This window comes from Sander vitreus, chromosome 23 (assembly GCF_031162955.1).
Source record: "Sander vitreus isolate 19-12246 chromosome 23, sanVit1, whole genome shotgun sequence".
NCBI classification, from domain to species: Eukaryota; Metazoa; Chordata; class Actinopteri; order Perciformes; family Percidae; genus Sander; species Sander vitreus.
Window position 1 is genome coordinate 932,944 of NC_135877.1, and position 22,159 is coordinate 955,102.

General features: G+C 40.1%; 1 protein-coding gene across 1 annotated transcript; it reads left to right on the forward strand.

The window, feature by feature from the left end:
- The first annotated feature begins 1,722 nt into the window (after positions 1-1,722).
- On the forward strand, positions 1,723-21,300 carry LOC144512319 (E3 ubiquitin-protein ligase TRIM21-like). Its single transcript, XM_078242988.1, has 2 exons — positions 1,723-2,031; positions 18,080-21,300. The coding sequence occupies exon 2, from the start codon at positions 18,082-18,084 to the stop codon at positions 19,693-19,695; it is 1,614 nt and encodes a 537-aa protein (XP_078099114.1). The 5' UTR covers positions 1,723-2,031; positions 18,080-18,081; the 3' UTR covers positions 19,696-21,300.
- The last annotated feature ends 859 nt before the right edge of the window (positions 21,301-22,159 follow it).

Sequence of the window (22,159 nt, forward strand, 5' to 3'; positions counted from 1 at the left end):
TCTGGTAATGCCTTTTGGACTCTCAAATGCACCAGCTATATTCCAATGGTGAATGATGTGCTAAGAGACATGTTAAATCGTTTTGTTTTTTTGAAAAGATTTGGTGAAGTGCAGTTAAACTTAGTCAAATGTTCCTATTAGTGCCAGTAGGACAATCTGAACTGCCATTCAAAATACTCTCACCTAAAAAAAGCAAAGGAAAAGGGTCTGTGGTCCGTCCTTGTATGCTCCGTTTACTAAGGCTATTTTATTCAATCAAGCCAAGGGTCCACTATGCAGGAGCCAGGCCAAGGGTCAGCTGGGCCAGGGTTCACCAACAAGGCAACAGGAGCAGTAACAGGCAACAGGATCAGGAGTCGGCCAGTCCGCTGACAGGGTAACTGGAACAGGGTCCTGAGGCGGAACAGCTGGACCAGGATTCAGCATTCAGCAACACGGAAACAGGAACAGTCGACCGGGCCGCTGACAGGACACAGGGAACAGAAGTCGACTGGGCCGCCGACAAAACACTGGGCACAGCAGTCTCTGGGAGAGGCACAGTCTCTTGGGTGCTGGGGAACGGCACAGTCTCTTGGGTGCTGGGGAACGGCACAGTCTCTTGGGTGCTGGGGAACGGCACAGTCTCTTGGGTGCCGGGGAACGGCACATTCTGAGATGCCGGACAACGGCATAGTCTCTGAGATGCCGGATTATGGCACAGGCTCTGGGAGACTGGTCATCAGTTGAGGCTCTGTCAAAACAGGAATACAATACAATGATCTGACACAAGACAAGGGCAACACAAAGACTAAATACACAGGGTAACAAGAAACAGGTGACACAAGGGCTGGGAAACAGTTGAAAGACATCAGACAATCACAAGGGCGGGAAAATCAAAAGACAGGAAGTAAATCAAGACAGAAAACCAGACTACCAAAATAAAACAGGAAAAAGACACCATAACAACAGTTATATTTCGTTCTCCCTGTTCTTTCTTTAATGTGAAATGCTGTTTGAATTTCCCAGATAGAAACGCATTCCTGCCCTGGCTCTGTTGTGCCGGTTCCGACTCCATTGTGACTGATCATGCAAATAGCAAATTTTTTCGTTTTCATATTGGGGCTTCTGGGAAATGCATGGAGTTGCCTTAATTTATTCAGAGAGTGAATAAACTTGTGAAACAGAAGTATCTTCATGTAATCCATTGATTTCAACAATGTAACTGTATTCTAAACTCCTCTTATTTAAATTGTAACAGAATACAGTTACTCATAATTTGTATTCTGAATACGTAACACTGGTACATGTATTCCGTTACTCCCCAACATTGCACACTTCATTTACTGACTCTTTGCCAGTCATTCAAATCAGGGCCCATGGTGTGCCGTCACATTTTTAAACCATTAGAAAATGACTAATGCAAAAGAAAAGGAGATACAATAATTGATGCATAATCGATTATATAATAGCAGATTTTAGATATTAGATAAAGCTGTGTGATCTGCACTGATCTGCAGAATGGCTCGATGTTGTGATAAACACTGCCACCCAAAGGCTGAAACAGGCATTTTCTTAAGGTGGAATCGAAACTTAAGGAGAACCGGAGGCGAATGTGGAGCCAACTTCAGCGTCGTGAATTACGACCTTTTTTCCCTTTAGAATTCTGACTTTATAGTCAGAATTTAAATACTTGTTTTCCCCATGTGGACCCAATCATGTTCAGAATGTGTGTGTGTGTCTCTCTCTCTCTCTCTTTGCTGAAAGGTTGGTGAAAACGTGTTCACTGTGATTTAAAAAAAAACACTACTGACTGAGCATTTTGGACTAAATGATGGCACAGTAATCACGTTAAAAAAGGAATTTTAGATCTACAGAGTATTAATATGAGAGGCGGAGCAACACTGGAGGAACAGGACTGTTTTGCCGCCACAATCCCGAAATAAAAGTGAAAGAAACTCATTGCTGCAGAGAGACGTCTGGTGTTCTCTATTATCAAAGCTTACAGCTTTTACGTTTACCGGATAGGCTACATCATACATCAGAGACCCACGGGTGAGTACGTGGATGATATTTTTTTTGTGTGTGTGTTACAAACAGAGATCAACAACTATAAAGTGTACCCTTCTGTATAGTGCTGAAAAGATTTGGTGAAGTGCAGTTAAACTTAGTCAGATGTTCCTATTAGCTCCAGTAGGACAATCTGAACTGCCATTCAAAATACTCTCACCTAAAAAAAGCAAAGGAAAAGGGTCTGTGGTCCGTCCTTGTATGCTCCGTTTACTAAGGCTATTTTATTCAATCAATCTGAAAAACAGGTCAAAATGTGGTTTATTTGTGTGCATTAAAAAGGAAATAGTGTTTAGGCCTAGTGTTTTCCTGTTTTCATATTAAAGCGGCCAATCAAGAAACCCAAAAGCAAAAAACAAGTCTAATTTCTGTGTCAGAAATCATTTCAGATTTGTGGCTTTCTTTTCTCCATTGTGTGCATGCGGTGAATGTGACCGCTGCATGCACTTTGCGGGAGCGCGCAGAGCGAAAAGGTATAAAGCCTGTAAAAGCGTGTAATACGTCTCCATAACAGCAGGCGGCGCTAATCTGTATTGTCGCCCAAAAAATTAAAACCGGCAGCTGATTGGACGAATGCGTCACGTGGGTCTGGTTGCTCCCGGATTTTTCAACCGGGCATAATGGCGGCTCGTTCGGAATACGATCTCATATTTTACGAACATAAAGATTAAAAGAGTTTCTTCTGATTTAGAGAGGCTTAGTTACACTCATCCTGCTCAACATTTCCGGGTTAGCACGAAACTTCGAGACTGTATGGATGAAGCCTGAAGCCTCCCGTGTCATGCCCTCCCGCCTGGTGCCGTCCCGGCCTCAAAAACTTCGGTCTTCGGGTCAGTTACAGTAGTACAGGCGAGAGAGTGGTGGATAAGATAAGTGTGTCAGCGTTGTTCAGCAGTTGTTGGGTATGTATGTATCACCCAGCTGTACCAATCGCTGGAACGAGACAAAGAAACTGTCCAACTTCTCCTCCCTACAGTGCTTAACCAGCCTTTAAATACAAATACAAATAGGGTGTGCTCGAACCTCGTTACAACATGCCATCCCGTCCACATATTTGTTGTTGTTGTTATTATTGTTTATATATGTAATTTGCACTTTCATAAATAAGAGATGCTGTATTTCCAGTTTTATAGCTGATTGTCTTATTTTGATTACAAGTTCCAGATGGAGTCTAGAGATGATGTGGGGTACTCTTTGTTACTGTTTACATCTTACTTTACACACTAAAGGCTGTTGCAGCTAGCTCAGGGGACAGACTGGATGACACTAGGTGGTACAGCCTGAGACAGCTAGCTCAGGGGACAGACTGTAGGACACTAGGTGGTACAGCCTGAGACAGCTAGCTCAGGGGACAGACTGTAGGACACTAGGTGGTACAGCCTGAGACAGCTAGCTCAGGGGACAGACTGGATAACACTAGGTGGTACAGCCTGAGACAGCTAGCTCAGGGGACAGACTGGATAACACTAGGTGGTACAGCCTGAGACAGCTAGCTCAGGGGACAGACTGGATGACACTAGGTGGTACAGCCTGAGACAGCTAGCTCAGGGGACAGACTGGATGACACTAGGTGGTACAGCCTGAGACAGCTAGCTCAGGGGACAGACTGGATGACACTAGGTGGTACAGCCTGAGACAGCTAGCTCAGGGGACAGACTGGATGACACTAGGTGGTACAGCCTGAGACAGCTAGCTCAGGGGACAGACTGGAGGACACTAGGTGGTACAGCCTGAGACAGCTAGCTCAGGGGACAGACTGGATGACACTAGGTGGTACAGCCTGAGACAGCTAGCTCAGGGGACAGACTGGATGACACTAGGTGGTACAGCCTGAGACAGCTAGCTCAGGGGACAGACTGGATGACACTAGGGTGGTACAGCCTGAGACAGCTAGCTCAGGGGACAGACTGGATGACACTAGGTGGTACAGCCTGAGACAGCTAGCTCAGGGGACAGACTGGAGGACACTAGGTGGTACAGCCTGAGACAGCTAGCTCAGGGGACAGACTGGATGACACTAGGTGGTACAGCCTGAGACAGCTAGCTCAGGGGACAGACTGGATGACACTAGGGTGGTACAGCCTGAGACAGCTAGCTCAGGGGACAGACTGGATGACACTAGGTGGTACAGCCTGAGACAGCTAGCTCAGGGGACAGACTGGAGGACACTAGGTGGTACAGCCTGAGACAGCTAGCTCAGGGGACAGACTGGATGACACTAGGTGGTACAGCCTGAGACAGCTAGCTCAGGGGACAGACTGGATGACACTAGGTGGTACAGCCTGAGACAGCTAGCTCAGGGGACAGACTGGATGACACTAGGTGGTACAGCCTGAGACAGCTAGCTCAGGGGACAGACTGGATGACACTAGGTGGTACAGCCTGAGACAGCTAGCTCAGGGGACAGACTGGATGACACTAGGTGGTACAGCCTGAGACAGCTAGCTCAGGGACAGACTGGATGACACTAGGTGGTACAGCCTGAGACAGCTAGCTCAGGGGACAGACTGGATGACACTAGGTGGTACAGCCTGAGACAGCTAGCTCAGGGGACAGACTGGATGACACTAGGTGGTACAGCCTGAGACAGCTAGCTCAGGGGACAGACTGGATGACACTAGGTGGTACAGCCTGAGACAGCTAGCTCAGGGGACAGACTGGATGACACTAGGTGGTACAGCCTGAGACAGCTAGCTCAGGGACAGACTGGATGACACTAGGTGGTACAGCCTGAGACAGCTAGCTCAGGGGAGAGACTGGATGACACTAGGTGGTACAGCCTGAGACAGCTAGCTCAGGGGACAGACTGGATGACACTAGGTGGTACAGCCTGAGACAGCTAGCTCAGGGGACAGACTGGATGACACTAGGTGGTACAGCCTGAGACAGCTAGCTCAGGGGACAGACTGGATGACACTAGGTGGTACAGCCTGAGACATGCACAATAAAAATGTGAGTTCTGCATTTCTGTTATGCTTTTCCCTCCATTGTATTGAACCAAACCGTTATGTATGAACCGAACCGTGACTTCTGTGTACCGTTCCACCCCTACCCAATATTATTATATATTGCTACATAGGGTTTTTATCAACAAATTCAAGCACTCAGATATATATGAACTCCCCAAAAACAAGGCAAAAACAAAAAAAGCAGCGACCGGAAAATCAACAAGCAACATCAGAAGGCAATAATCGGTTATGGTCTGTCACTGCAGCGATTAAATGATTAATTTCACCCCTAATGTTCTGGTGTACGGATCTGTGTGTGTGTTACTGAATGTTAACTGTAGTTTGATTGCACATGTATACGATTATGTGTATATTAGGGATCGACCGATATGGATTTTTTAGTGCCGATGCCGATACAAATTCTTTCTGCTGATTTTCTTGAGCCGATACTGCTTTTACTCCCTCAATTTACATCATAAAAATGTAAACCCTACCACACTGGATTTGTTTTCGGAATCTGCTCTGCCATTTCTTTAAAAAATAAACAAAAACACAGATCGGTGTTGCTTCTGCGATCATCTTACATTCATATCACCCAAATGATGTGTGCAATGTGCATCATATGGATGGGTGCACTGCCTATGGTTAACTGTGCAAGGGTAAAAGGCTTTCATCAACATCTACAACACAGCCTTGATGATGCATTGCTTGCTGACATATTATAAGACATTATGATATAATCAGGTGTCCTTTGTCAACACATTTAAATAATTTAAGAAAACAATAAACCTGAAAAGTAGCCATTGAAATAAAGTGCTTGATTTGTAATGTAAGACTTCCAGAACCAGCACTCTGCTAGTGGAGGAGGGGCAGTGCATGGTCTGCTGGAAAAAACTATCGGCGAACGCAGCAACCGCGTATCGGCCGATGCTGATACACGTAAAAACGCAAATATTGGCCCGATATATCGGCCGGCCGATAAAATCGGTCTATCACTAGAGTGTATATCAGAGGATGTGTGCTGTAACATCACCTGTGTTCTCTCAAATGCCCAAGACAAATGTGCCGATTGAAAGACAATGGAGGACTATCTGATTTCATCATACGAGGGAGTCTGGGGTGTCACAAATAGAACTGATTCACCAAAAATTGATAGGTTAACTTTTTTAAAAGACATAGAGTTAGACTATCATCAAACCATGCAGTAAGTCTTGTCTTGTCTTTCTTTCTTTCATTTATTATACAGGAAAGTTAAAAGTAACATTAAGTTACAAAATAAACGGGCCTGACTCAGTTTAAAAACTGGTTTCCAGCAGGTTCCTGTTCTGCAGAAACATAAAACATTAAACACATAGGGACATAAGGACAGAAACATTTGTACAGGACATCTGCATGGACTAGACCGATACAGACAGCTAAAACAACAATACAGTTACAGCACATGAGGACAAAAACATAGGTACAGGACATTAGTATGGGCTAGCCATATACAGACAATACAGACAGTGCAAACAAGACTTGGACAATACATGAACAATCAATTGGTGCAAGTGTAACTGTTGAGAAGAAATTGTTTGTGTACCTTTTTGAAATATGTGGATAGTAGTGCTCTAATGTGATGGGGAATGTCATTCATCCATCATCCAAATTTTGGTGTATCTATAAAAAAAGGATTTCTGGCCATAGTTGTTTTGTATAAGGGAACTGGAATGAATGCCTGTGAGACTGACCTAGTGAGGCGTTCTGGTCTCATATTGTGTGTTGGGAGAAGTGCAGCAAGTGCTGGTAAGGTGCCATTTTGAATCTGAAAATAAAATGCAATAGCGTGGCTGTTTTATGTAGTTCTGGTAAGTCAGAGCGTTTGAGCGTGCAAGTGCAATGCAATGGTGAGACCACTTTGGAAGATTACTGTGGGTCTTAAGAGCTCGATTGTATAGTCGTGCTATTGGTTCAGTAATTTCCTTAGTGGTAAGAGACCAGATAGGAAGACAGCAGGACATACTGGTGAGGATGAAAAATGATTTTACTGCTGGGGTTTAATGCAGGAAACGCTATTCATTTGCACTTGGTCACACCTACATTCATAACAGGCTACAGTCCATCTGTCATCACTGATGAACTTGGTTTTTTATCTCTGATTCACTTTTCATAGATTCACCCAGATTGAATTAAATGATTTAATGAACAGATGATACGGACCAAAAAGTCTAAAAACATGGCCGCAAGTGGCAGGTACAAACCCCTTTTTTTGGGTTCTCAAAGCAATTTCGCTTGTTACAGTTACCTTTCATTCTCAATCATAGACTTTGAGATCAGAACCGCCAACTTTCTGATTGTTAGGTAAACGCTCTACTGCCTGTGCTACAGCAGGCTTGGGAAGCAGTCCATTCGCCAAAAGTCAAAGCAGCAAGCAGCATTGAGCAGATGCCAAATCACCAAAGTCAAAGCCGCAAGCAGAGTTGAGTGGGTTTGTAGCTTCACAAAACTGAGCAAAACCAATTCAGATGGTTTAATGCTCTATAAAAAAGTGGTGAAGCCGTGTGGCCGGGTTCACCACTTATGTACTTTCAAGTTGTGGTCTTAAATGTCTCCATCATTTTAGACAAGATTACTAGGGCAGAACTGGTGTTATAGGGAATTCTCTGCTAGCCCCGCCCTTTAGGAAGTTATTTGATTGATGGCTGCCATGTTTAATGGCGAATCTTGCTCATTTATTGAAATGTGTATATCAGTCCCACAAGGCCATATACAAATTTTGGTCTTGATAGAATCAAAATTGACAAAGATATATTCATTTAACTGTTTTTCACATTATGCAAATTAGCTACATCCATCATCATGGACGTTTATGGTCCAAGAGGCTTTTTTTATAGCGCAGATTCAGCTGGACTTGTTTTTCACATCTCATGTCACCATGTGAGGGGCGTGGCCTTTAAAACCTTTGGCCTAAGTTATAGCGCCACTATCAGGCCGAATTGCATCATATTCTTTGGGAAGCATGAGCACATTTTTTTATGTCTCTAGCTCGTTCCAGCCCCCAGTAACTTGAGAAAATGCATAATTTAGCATATAATACTAAATAGGCCACGCCCACATGCACCAATCAATATGACACTTACTACTCGCCCCCAGACCATGTGTACCAATTTTGGTGAAATTCCGTCTACCGGGTTTTGCGGTACAATGTTGTGGTATTTCTGGCGCCCCCTATGGGTTAAACTCAAAATCCTTGCGTCAACCTATTCCTCATGACGCACTGAAGATATGTTACACATTTTATGATGATTGAATTAACCACTAGTGAGTTATGGCCAATTTACTGCTAAGCCCCACCCTTGGCGCAACTCTTTAATTGATGGCGGCCATGTTTTTTCACCAATCTTGCTCATTTATAGTGGAAATGTGTATCTCAGTCCTGCAAGGACTGGTGTTGATAGGATCAAAATTGACAAAGTTCTATTCATTTGAATGTTTTTCACATTATGCAAATTAGCCAAACATTCCATCACTGTGCACCTCTATGGTCCAAAGGCTTTTTTGTAGAGCACATTGAGCTGCATATGTGTGAGCAATTTGAAGTCAATCAGACTTACAGCCTGAGGGGCGTTTTCTTTCCAAAATTACTTTTTTCGTTAATTGTAGCGCCACCATGTGGCAGATTCTTCTCATATTTCTTGGGAACCGAATGCACATAATTTCCAGTCATTTGGCAGAGTTTCATTCCAGATCACGGGAATTTGAGCCGCGGCGGAAGACGACAAATAATACTAAACCGGGAGAGAAAAATAATAGGGTTAAAACCCCCTTCTACGGTGGCCGACAGGGGCAAACGCCCTGCAACTTAAGAAAACACACAAATAGACAAAACACAAGCAAATTAAGAAAACAACTTCATTAATTTGACAACACATGTGCAGCATTCAGCAAACACGCTGCAAATACACACAACACACCCAAATACATAAATGCACTGCAAATACACACAACACAACCAAATACATAAACGCACTGCAAATACACACAACACAACCAAATACACAAAACGCACTACAAATAAAAAACGATGCAAAAAGAAAAGCACACAAACCCCGAAAACAAATGCAACAAAAAAACGCAGCATCCAGATTACACAACGGAAGTTCTCCAGTCGGGTATGGCTGCATAGTAAAAAGAGAAGTCCCGCCTCATACCCTCCCGTCCATAGACTGTATATTAAATTATTATTATTATTATTATTATTATTATTATTATTAATAACATAATATATTAATAATATACAGTCTATGCTCCCGTCTCACGCCCTCCTGGCTGGTGCCGTCCTCGAGCTTTGACTTTTCAAAACAAAAGCTTGCGTCTGGGCCGCTCTTCGTACTTTGGTGTGTTGGATGTTTGTGAACTAAACAGTACGGCAATCATGCTAATGAATACAATAACTTTTTCAGCAGATGTCTTACTTACAACAAGTTGGAGTTAGCAAAGCAGTTTTGTGTTTATATGTGGGATTTATTCAGTTAGATAAATCCCATGGTAAATTGGCTGGTTTACTAAACAGGGAGGGACTAGAAATCCTGTCTGTTTTTTGTATTTCAAGAGCGAATTGCTCCACAATATGAATACAGATTGATCACTTATTTTGTTGTATAATCACAATATTACACTTGAGAAGGCCTATAGCCTACTTCAGTAATTTCAGACCTCGAAATTAAACCCTCTCATGTAACATGGCTTAAAGAAACGTCAACGTTAAATGTTTTATCACCACGAGTTTACAGACGTCTCTGCTGATTGAGTATCACCTGACCTGAGCCGCCAACCTGCCAAATGCGGGTTAAAATTAATTTTGGCGGGTGTTAATAAAAACTTAGTAGCCAGTTTGGCCGGTGATGCACGAGGCATTACATGCATGATGCATAAGGCTCTGTTCTCAGTCATTTATCCCCCTGGCAGTACTTCCTACATTTCCCAAGAACACTGCTACATGATGACGTTTCATACGCCCATTGGCTACACGCAGTGAAGCGTGAGAAACCATGGAAACGAACGGAGCCAGAGCAGGGAGCAGACTGAAAGAAGAGGGAGTAGCTAGTAAAGTAAAGTATAAAGTTAAGATTAGCTAAACTAAATGCGGCGGTGGTTGGGACAGACTTCTGGGGGCGAGAAGAGGAACGAGGCAGGGGATGAGGATATTGACAGAGAAACGAAGAAAAGAAAATGTAATGCTAAATGGCTGACGGGTCGTGAATGGCTTATGTTTGATCACGAAAATGTCGTCGTGTTTTGTCAGGATTGCTGCATGTACGCAAAAGAAAAAGACAAAACTAACAATTTCGTGGTAGGAACTACTAATTTTAAAGTCGAGGCAGTAAAGGACCATGAGAGTGCCCGAAGTCATCAGGAGAGCCTAAGGATTAAAACTGCCAAGACAGGCCGTATTGAGAGCCTCACTTTATTGAAGACGTCTGAGTTGGAGAAGATGCAGCTACTTTTTCGAAATGCCCCCGCCATCGGAAAAAAGGGCAGGCCTTTCACCGACTTCGCATTTAATACGATTCAGAGCGCTTCCATAGACACAGATGAAACTTTACCTTTCAAAAAGAGGTTTCAAAAAGAAGAAAAAAAATCTCACTGAAATGTAGCTACTGTGTTGTAGGTGCTAACAGTGGCTTCATTTACACAAAAATGAATTTCAGGGTGGACAGGAAGAAAGGCTTGAAGATAGGAGAGACATACACAAATGACTACCAGGCAAAAGAGTTCATTCACTACATAGCAGAGGAAGAGAGAAGAAAAATGAGGGCAAGATTATCAGATGGCAAGTTCATCTCGGTCATGTCAGATGGATCCCTGGACAGTGCAGTGATGGAAGAAGAAATGGTCTACATCAGGAGTGCTAGTGAGGGGAAGGTCAAAGTTGATTTTGTCGGGGTAAAAGCTGTCTCAAAGCCAGATGCTACAAATATAGCTGAAGCAGTGTGCAGTATAATGGAAAGTGGAGTCAGCACTGATTGGAAGAACAAGCTAGTGGCAATCACCACAGATGGAGCATCTGTAATGACAGGAGTAAACAATAGTGTAGTTACAAAACTGTGTGCAGACAGACCAAATGTGCTGGGGATCCACTGCATGGCCCATAAGCTAGAACTTGCCGTTTCAGATGGAATAAGGACAAATGTGATGGCCAGGAAAGTTGAGGACCTGTTGAGTGGACTCTACACCTGATATCATAAGAGTGGAGTGAACAGGGCCAGCCTAAAGCAGTACTTCAGGGAGCTCCACATGAAGGCTTTTGATGCCAACCAGAGTAGGTGGAACCTGGTGGCTGATGTACCTTATCAGTAGCATTTTTAAACATGTTAAAAGTGCTTGAAAAGTTCCCAAGCTCTATAGAAATGTCTAATATTGTGAGACAGTTTTATTTAGTTTATCAGGAATCAGAGTAAATGTCATTTGTTAAAGACACAATCCAAATTTGATGCCATCTTTTAATAACTAAAGTTGCATTTGAAAATGTATAATTGTTTGCAAATGCATAATGAATATTGGCTGTCTCACTCTGCTGCAGGAACCTTTGAGAAGACCTGGGGCCTGTTGCACAAAAGTAGAATGAAGAAATCCAGGATAACTGAAAAAGCGCAGCTTGACTTAGTGTGATCCGCTCATCACGGCTTAATCGGTTGCACGTTTGCCGAGCCAGGATGAGAAGGTGAAGCTATGTCAAGCCAGGTGTAGATAGTTGGGATAAGTGCACGTTCACGGCTTTCTTAAATAGACCACGGTATCGATCACAGATTTACTGATGCAGAAATGGAGAAGACGCGTGCGGCATATCTTTAACCCGCTGAGCAGCAGCTGTTAATGGAAAATGACGAGGAGGTGAAACATAATATGCAAAAAGGGAAATACGGCTGTTGTTATCAGACAGAGAGAAAAAGTCCAACAGACAAAACAATGCGTAAGGATTTAAAAAGATCTACTTAGGGCCTACTAGTCACTCCACCAAAGTTTTAATTGCTTTTAATATGCTTGTTTTGTGTTGGTTTTATTGCTATATCTGTTTTGATGTGCTAAATGTGCTGGTTGTACTGTAAAGTGTCTTTGAGTAGCCTGTAAAGCACTATATAAATAAAATGTTTTATTATTTAGCCTACTTTGCCTTAAAAGTGAGCAGAGGGAATTCATGTTCCTCGGGACAATTTACCCTAAGGACTAGGCTTAATTTCAAACCCTTATTCATAATGAGAGAATATGTTTTACAACCATATCCACAAATCTCTATAAGCTATAATTCTAAATATCTTTCTACAATTAATGTTCATACAGAACAAACATGACTGGACAAAAACTAGAAAAAGAAGTAAGTGACTTCAATACACACTGTAAGCATATCTGTAAAACAATATAGCCTATTATTCATGTTTTTTTTCTCACTCCCAAGCTCCAGATGCGTGACGGCACCAAAATAAAAAGATTAAGAAGCTTTGTGGCATTCCAACACATTCTCACTCCCATCTCGAAAAATACGGACGTTTGGTCAGGTGCCATTGTCGTCGTTATTGACGCTAAAAAGTCTCCTTTAGAGTCCGCTGCACGGTGTGGGAGGATCCCCCTGCCCCCCCCCCCCGCCTCTCCATGTTGCACGGGGCATATTCACGGGGAGAGCAGCGGAGGAAAAGCCCATTTCCTCCGCATTGTCCCACTTTATCTCCGGTGATAGTGCAACAATTTCTTACCATCCAAACAACTGCAATAGTAGGATTTACATCAAACTTGTGACCGCAATAGTGACAAGTAATGCATGTTAATAAAAATACAAAAAAACACATTCAGAAGACAACGGAATAACTGTTAAACACGTTTATTTCGGATCAGAGCAGCAGCTGATTTAACGCATAAGACTCCAGGATTAATCTTAGCCTGGCTGTTAGCCTGGCTGTTAGCCTGCTCTGGAGCAGGCTAGCTGCAAAGAATACATCTCCATGGTTACTTGGCTGAGTTTAATTCAACCTGCTTTTGTGCAACCAAATCAAAGCTAAATTCATCCAGGATAACTTGAATATCCCGCCTTAATCCCTTATCCTGGTTTTGTGCAACAGGCCCCTGGCCTACTGTGAACAGAATTCTGCGCCATCGGTGTCCTGATGTCCTTGACCTTTTTGATGCTCTCCTCACCATCCCTGCAACTACAGCTGACTGTGAAAGAGGGTTCAGTGTTATGAAGCAGGTAAAGAGTGACTGGCGCTCACGCCTAAAAGGTGAGACCCTCTCATCCATCCATCCATCCATCTTCATCCGCTTATCCGGGGTCGGGTCGCGGGGGTAGCAGCTCCAGCAGGGGACCCCAAACTTCCCTTTCCCGGGCCACATTAACCAGCTCCGACTGGGGGATCCCGAGGCGTTCCCAGGCCAGGTTAGAGATATAATCCCTCCACCTAGTCCTGGGTCTCCCCCGAGGCCTCCTCCCAGCTGGACGTGCCTGGAACACCTCCCTAGGGAGGCGCCTAGGGGGCATCCTTACCAGATGCCCGAACCACCTCAACTGGCTCCTTTCGACGCAAAGGAGCAGCGGCTCTACTCCGAGCTCCTCACGGATAACTGAGCTTCTCACCCTATCTCTAAGGGAGACGCCAGCTACCCTCCTGAGGAAACCCATTTCGGCCGCTTGTACCCTCTCAGACCTCCTTAAAACCCAGTTGTGCTCACCTGACATCAAAGACTTTGATCCAACCAAAGCCATTGACATCTGGCATGCTGACAGGCCTGACTTTGTGCGCAAACACGGAACAAAAGGAACAGAGGGTGGCTCAGATTCTGATGGCACCACCTCTGAAGAAGAAGAGCTCTGAAGACATGTGATTCAAATGATAGATAGATATAAAGATAGATACTGTAGATAGATAGATAGGTAGATACTGTAGATCGATAGATATAAAGATAGATAGACAGATATAAAGATAGATAGATACTAATGATAGATGGATGGATGGAAAGATAGATACTAAAGATAGATAGATACTAAAGATAGATAGAGAGATAGATACTAAAGATAGATAGAGAGATAGGTACTAAAGATAGATAGAGAGATAGGTACTAAAGATAGATAGAGAGATAGATACTAAAGATAGATAGAGAGATAGATAGATACTAAAGATAGATAGATAGATACTAAAGATAGATAGAGAGATAGATAGATAGATAGATACTAAAGATAGATAGACAGATATAAAGATAGGTAGATATAAAGATAGATACTGTAGATAGATAGATACTGTAGATAGATAGATATAAAGATAGATAGATACTGTAGATAGATAGATAGATAGATACTGTCGATAGATAGATAGATGGATCGATAGATGGATAGATACTGTAGATAGCTAGATAGATGGATAGATACTGTAGATAGATAGATAGATACTGTAGATACTATAGATAGATAGATAGATACTGTAGATAGATAGATACTGTAGATATATAGATAGATAGATACTGTAGATAGATAGATACTGTAGATAGATATAAAGATAGATACTGTAGATAGATAGATAGATACTGTCGATAGATAGATAGATGATAGATACTGTAGATAGATACTGTAGATAGATAGATACTGTAGATACTATAGATAGATAGATAGATAGATACTGTAGATAGATAGATAGATCGATACTGTAGATACTATAGATAGATACAGTAGATAGATGGATAGATACTGTCGATAGATAGATAGATGGATAGATACTGTCGATAGATAGATAGATGGATAGATACTGTAGATAGATAGATAGATACTGTAGATACTATAGATAGATAGATAGATAGATACTATAGATAGATACTAAAGATAGATAGATACTAAAGATAGATAGATAGAGCGATAGATAGATACTAAAGATAGATAGAGAGATAGATAGATAGATAGATACTATAGAGAGATAGATAGATACTATAGATAGATAGATAGACAGATATAAAGATAGGTAGATATAAAGATAGATACTGTAGATAGATAGATATAAAGATAGATAGATACTGTAGATAGATAGATACTGTAGATACTGTAGATACTATAGATAGATAGATAGATACTATAGATAGATAGATAGATAGATACTGTAGATACTGTAGATACTATAGATAGATAGATAGATAGATACTATAGATAGATAGATATATAGATAGATATGATAGATAGATAGATAGATAGATACTGTAGATAGATAGATAGATAGATAGATAGATAGATAGATAGATAGATAGATAGATAGATACTAAAGATAGATAGATAGATAGATACTATAGATAGAAAGATAGAGAGATAGATAGATACTATAGATAGATAGATAGATACTAAAGATAGATAGATAGATAGATAGATAGATAGATACTATAGATAGATAGATAGACAGATATAGATAGATAGATAGATACTATAGATAGATAGATATATAGATAGATAGATACTGTAGATAGATAGAGATAAAGATAGATAGATACTGTAGATAGATCGATAGATACTGTTGATAGATAGATAGATACTATAGATAGATAGATAGATAGATACTGTAGATAGATAGATAGATACTGTAGATAGATACTGTAGATACTATAGATAGATAGATAGATACTGTAGATAGATAGATACTGTAGATAGATAGATACTGTAGATAGATAGATACTATAGTAGATAGATAGATACTGTCGATAGATAGATACTGTCGATAGATAGATGGATAGATAGATACTGTAGATAGATACTGTAGATAGATAGATACTGTAGATACTATAGATAGATAGATAGATACTGTAGATAGATAGATAGATAAATAGATAGATAGATAGATAGATACTGTAGATAGATAGATAGATACTGTCGATAGATAGATAGATGGATAGATACTGTCGATAGATAGATGGATAGATACTGTAGATAGATAGATAGATACTGTAGATACTATAGATAGATAGATAGATAGATACTATAGATAGATACTAAAGATAGATAGATACTAAAGATAGATAGAGAGAGCGATAGATAGATACTAAAGATAGATAGAGAGATAGATGGATAGAGAGATAGATAGATACTAAAGATAGATAGATAGATAGATAGATACTATAGATAGATAGATAGACATATATAAAGATAGATAGATACTGTAGATAGATAGATATAAAGATAGATAGATACTGTAGATACTATAGATAGATAGATAGATAGATAGATAGATACTGTAGATAGATACTGTAGATACTATAGATAGATAGATAGATACTGTAGATAGATAGATACTGTCGATAGATAGAGATAAAGATAGATAGATACTGTAGATAGATAGATCGATAGATACTGTTGATAGATAGATAGATACTGTAGATAGACAGATACTGTAGATACTGTAGATAGATAGATAGATAGATAGATAGATAGATACTGTAGATAGACAGATACTGTAGATACTATAGATAGATAGATAGATACTGTAGATAGATGGATAGATAGATAGATACTGTAGATAGATAGATAGATACTGTAGATAGATAGATAGATGGATAGATACTGTAGATAGATAGATAGATAGATGGATAGATACTGTAGATAGATAGATAGATAGATGGATACTGTAGATAGATAGATAGATACTGATAGATAGATAGATAGATACTGTAGATAGATAGATGGATAGATACTGTAGATAGATAGATAGGTAGATAGATGGATAGATACTGTAGATAGATAGATAGATACTGTAGATAGATAGATAGATACTGTAGATAGATAGATAGATGGATAAATACTGTAGATAGATAGATAGATAGATACTGTAGATAGATAGATAGATGGATACTGTAAATAGATAGATAGATACTGTAGATAGATAGATAGATGGATAGATACTGTAGATAGATAGATGGATACTGTAGATAGATAGATGATAGATACTGTAGATAGATAGATAGATGATAGATACTGTAGATAGATAGATAGATGGATACTGTAAATAGATAGATAGATACTGTAGATAGATAGATGGATACTGTAGATAGATAGATAGATAGATAGATAGATAGATAGATAGATAGATAGATGGATACTGTAGATAGATAGAAGGATGGGAAAAAATTTGGCTAGTGGAAATTCTGATTGGCTGGTAACTTTCTAATGTTACCAGCCAATCATTGGCTGGTGATCATAAAAGTTCATTTAGAACCCTGGTTGTGTTGTGTGTATTTGCAGTGCGTTTATGTATTTGGTTGTGTTGTGTGTATTTGCAGTGCGTTTATGTATTTGGTTGTGTTGTGTGTATTTGCAGTGCGTTTATGTATTTGGTTGTGTTGTGTGTATTTGCAGTGCATTTATGTATTTGGTTGTGTTGTGTGTATTTGCAGCGTGTTTGCTGAATGCTGCACATGTGTTGTCAAATTAATGAAGTTGTTTTCTTAATTTGCTTGTGTTTTGTCTATTTGCGTGTGTTTTCTTAAGTTGCAGGGCGTTTGACCCTGTCGGCCACCGTACCCTTCGGGGTTTGAACCCTAATTAGAGAACTTCAATGAATGGCAGAGACTACATGTTTATAGCAACATAGTCTTTACTGGGCTTGGGATGGACATAATATCATAAACACTAACTTTCTAATAACACTGTTATACATAAATGCCTTTGAAGCTGATCTTGTACAGTTTTATTCTGTTTTTTTTATACTTTGTCTAAGAATTGTGACTGATAAAAAAACTGCTGTGTTCATTCAAGCAATAATCATTTTGTTATTGTTGTTATCAGTAAAATGTATTACACTGTGTAAAATTATTTGTGTGCTTCTCTTTCAACACAGTATTTACTATTTTAACAGTACTACCACCTTTCAAAAAGATATTTTTCTTCATGGCTAAACGTATTTGCTGTAAAAAAAGAAAATCTGAGAGATTTACCGACACCTCATTTAAACCATTACATTGTGCAGTTTGAATAGGAAGTGTGCTAGGACTCTTTGTGGTAATCTTTGGGACCCAAAGCTAATAATGAGAAAACAGTATGTAGTGAGAGGAGTGAGAAAGTAATTGTTTTCCCTTTTGGTCTTGTTTTCTAGACATGTCTACTGCCTGCAATTTCCTTTCTGAAGAGCACTTTCTGTGTTCCATCTGTCTGGATGTGTTCACTGATCCAGTCACCCTACCATGTGGACACAACTTTTGCAAGAACTGCATCACAGAACACTGGAAGATTAATGTCCAAAGCCAGTGTCCCATGTGTAAAAATCTTTTTGACAGAAGGCCTTTGTTGCGGGTCAATACATTCATATCTGAGATGGCTGATCATTTCAGGATGTCAGACATAAAGAAAGTCAGCAGCTGCTCAGTGCTCTGTGATGTCTGCCCTGAAACCAAACTGAAGGCCCTGAAGTCCTGCCTGGTGTGTTTGACCTCCTACTGTGAAATTCACCTGGAGCTTCATCACAGAATCACAGGCCTGAAAAGACATAAGCTGATTGATCCTGTGGAGAACCTGGAAAACAGAATGTGTAAGAGGCATGATAGACCTCTGGAGCTGTTCTGCCAGACAGATCAGGTGTGTGTATGTCACTTCTGCACTGAATCAGACCACAAGAGACATCCCATTGTTCATCTGATTGAAGAATATAAACACAAGAAAGTTAAACTGGAGAAGACACAGGCTGAAATTCAACAGATGATACAGGAGAGGCGACTGAAGGTTCAGCAGATGAAAGAATCACTGAAGCTCAGCAAGGATAATGCAGACAGAGAGACAGCAGCCGGTGTTCAGGTCTTCACTACTCTGATCCAGTCTGTTGAGAGAGGCCTGGCTCAGCTTATGGATGCGATTGAAGAGAAGCAGAAAAAAGCAGAGAAACAGGCTAAAGGTTATATCGAAAAGCTTGAACAGGAAATCTCTGAGCTGATGAAGAGAAGAACCGAGGTGGAGCATCTCTCACACACTGACGACCACCTCCATTTGCTTCTAAGCTTCCCATCCTTAATCCCTGCTCCACCCACCAAAGACTGGACAGATGTCAAATTTCAGTCATCATACAAGGGCACTGTGGGGAGAGCTGTGGCTCAGCTGGAGGAGACACTCAGTAAAGAGATGAAGGAGCTGTGTGCTGATGTTGAGCTGAAGAGGGTTCAGCAATATGTAGTAGATGTCACTCTTGATCCTGACACTGCTAGTTCCTATCTCATCCTGTCTGATGATGGGAAACAAGTAAAGTGTAGTGATATACAAAATGATGTCCTAGACAACCCATTGAGATTCTCCATCTGTAACGGTGTTTTAGGAAAACAGAGTTTCTCGTCAGGTAGATTTTACTACGAAGTTGAGGTTGGAGGCAAAACTGAATGGGACCTAGGGGTGGCCAATGAATCGGTCATCAGGAAGGGAAAGCTCAGATTGTCCCCTAAGAATGGCTTTTGGAGTATATGGTTGAGAAATGTAGATGAGTATAAAGCTCTTGCAGGCCCTGGTGTCCTTCTCTCTCTGAAGTCTCGGCCTCAGAAGGTGGGGGTGTTTGTGGATTATGAGGAAGGTCTGGTCTCCTTTTATGACGTAGATGCTGCAGCTCTGATCTACTCCTTTACTGGCTGCTCCTTCACTGAGAAAATCTACCCATACTTCAGTCCTTGTAAGAATGGTGGTGGCACAAACGCTGCCCCCATGATCCTGCTCCCTCCATGCCAAACAAATTAGACATATCAATTGATTTCCTCTGCATTATCTCATCAATAACTTAATTCTCCTTAATTAAGTTATAGCATCCCAAACTTGAAAAATACTCTAATCGTATTAGCTGTCAAAAGTATAATACAAACAGCAGGGGAGAAGTTGCTGAACAAAACTCAAAGTTTAAAATAAAAACACAGACACCACCCAAAAACAAGTTCACAGCTATTTTAATGTAAACAGTGCCATGTTTACATTAAAAGCCTTTATCATGATTGACAGGTCTGCGTGTAGCATCCCTTGCTTTATTGTCAGTTTTTTTTGTTTAAGATTATTTTTTGGGCCTTTTTGGGCCTTATTTTATAAGACAGCTGAACACATGAAAGTGGAGAGAGAGGGTGAATGACATGCAACAAAGGGCCACAGACCGGGGCCGCTCCATATACAGTACCTCTATACTGTATATGGGCACGCGCTCTACCAGGTGAGGTTACTGAGGTAATCAATCAAGTGAGAATCAGGGTCATTTTCTCATAGACTTCTATAAAAAAAGAAATTAATTTTGCAAACATTGGAGTCACCCAATGCTGGAAATTAGATAGGATGCAGGTTTGAGGCACTTCTGCATTGGCTTCACCAATGGCTTCACCAATATTTAACAGTCTATGTCCCAAACACATTTTCTACCGTTCAAGGGGCAGCGAAAGCCCTGAGACTGTCTATTTAACAATATATAAATAATGATAAGCAGAATAAGAATACTAGGTTAGTTGTAGCTTTTGCTGTTGCCAAAATGTTTATTTTCAATAAGTGGATAGGTAGGATTTCCTTATCAACTGAAAATAGCTAAACTGGATAGAGTGAGAGAGATGTGTGATGACAATTATTCCTTTTAGCAACCATGTCCTCAAGACATACTGTCTGTATACTGAAAGTCTCTTGCATACGTTATTTTTTCCTGTATCTATTTGTTAAACATTTCAGTATTTTAATGTAGTTTTTGTTTTGTTTAATTTGTTGTCTGTGATTCACAACGCTTTCACAAAGTGATAGTAGACTGATCTTTAAAGACAGTGTTAGATTTGCAGACTTGTCTAATGCAAGTTGGATATTGATACAAAAAATAGACTAAGAATCAGTGCAAATATATCTAAATTTCTATTTAGCTAACTAGCTAGTAGTGTGGAATAAGTAATGAGAGGGGTAAGCCATACCAGTATTGTGTAGAAGTTTGTTTCCCTGTCACTATGGGTTTCCTCACCCAAACTTAATTTGTGCATATGAAATAAATATCCAAAAGAAGAGATATACAATAACATAAGGCAATGCACAGGCGGGGATGAAAAAACCCCTGAGTGCTCGTTATTATGATGTCCGTCAGTTTGTTGCTCAATGTTGTAATTATGATTGGTTATGGTTTGATTTTTTTTACACTCATGTAGGTGTTGTGATGTTTATCCTATCTCTAGGAAGTTTGCCTGCTTGCCTTGAGGACTATACTTTTATGTAATACATGATTACATCAAATTAAATTAAATCTCAAATAGTGGGTGACATGAGTCATTACCTTTTAAGAATCATGTTTGTCTTTTTTGTTATTTTATTAATAAAAAGGAAAAATACAAATACAAATCAGGCCGGTGGTCATTATTAAACAGCTAAAATAATTTGATATGAACAAGAATAATAACAGAAATACAAAAAGAAAGGAGAATTTCTTGCCAGCTGGTTAATTACATGGGTGTACTGATATGTGGATGAATAGATGGATGAATGAATGAACCAATGAATATTTACAAAATACATATTAAGGTTGATACAATTCTGAACATTTGGATACATTTAAGAATGACTACAAACAATGCACAAATCAATTGAGATAGAAATCTGTAGTGTAAACTTTCGTTGTCCCTACAGAATTATTTTCCTTCAGCATGATCTTTTTTAAAGTAAATGCTGGGTATTTACTAATATAATATAAGGGTAAACTGTTACCGTACCAGTGTTATTAAAAGTAACGTTGTATGGCAAGCAGTTTTAACATTTAATCAAACCACATTCCCTTCTATAATTACATTTTAGATATCCATAATAGCATTTATACTCGTTGAAATTGTATTCTCACTAGTTAGAATGCCAATAGAGATATCCAAAATGTGAATTTTACTGGTAAAAAGTGTATGTCAAGATATCTACAACTTTGATTTTACTGGTCAAAACTAAATTTAAGCTATATAAAAATCATTTAAAATTGTATGTGGCCATTTTAACATTTAATAGCATTCATCCATCATTCAACTCTTCCTAGTCAAAAAGAACAATTCAGATATCCACAATGACATTCTTCCTATCTATAATTGTCATTTCAGACATCTACAACGTCATTCTTACTAGTACAAATCACATCACCTTTCCCATTCATGTGTCTGGGGCTTTCAATTTCAGACAACGTCATTCTTTCTATCCACAATGAACAGTCCAGATATCTGCA

Coding starts and splice junctions, on each gene's coding strand:
- LOC144512319 (XM_078242988.1), top strand. CDS start 18,082: ATGTCTACTGCCTGCAATTTCCTTTCTGAAGAGCACTTTCTGTGTTCC.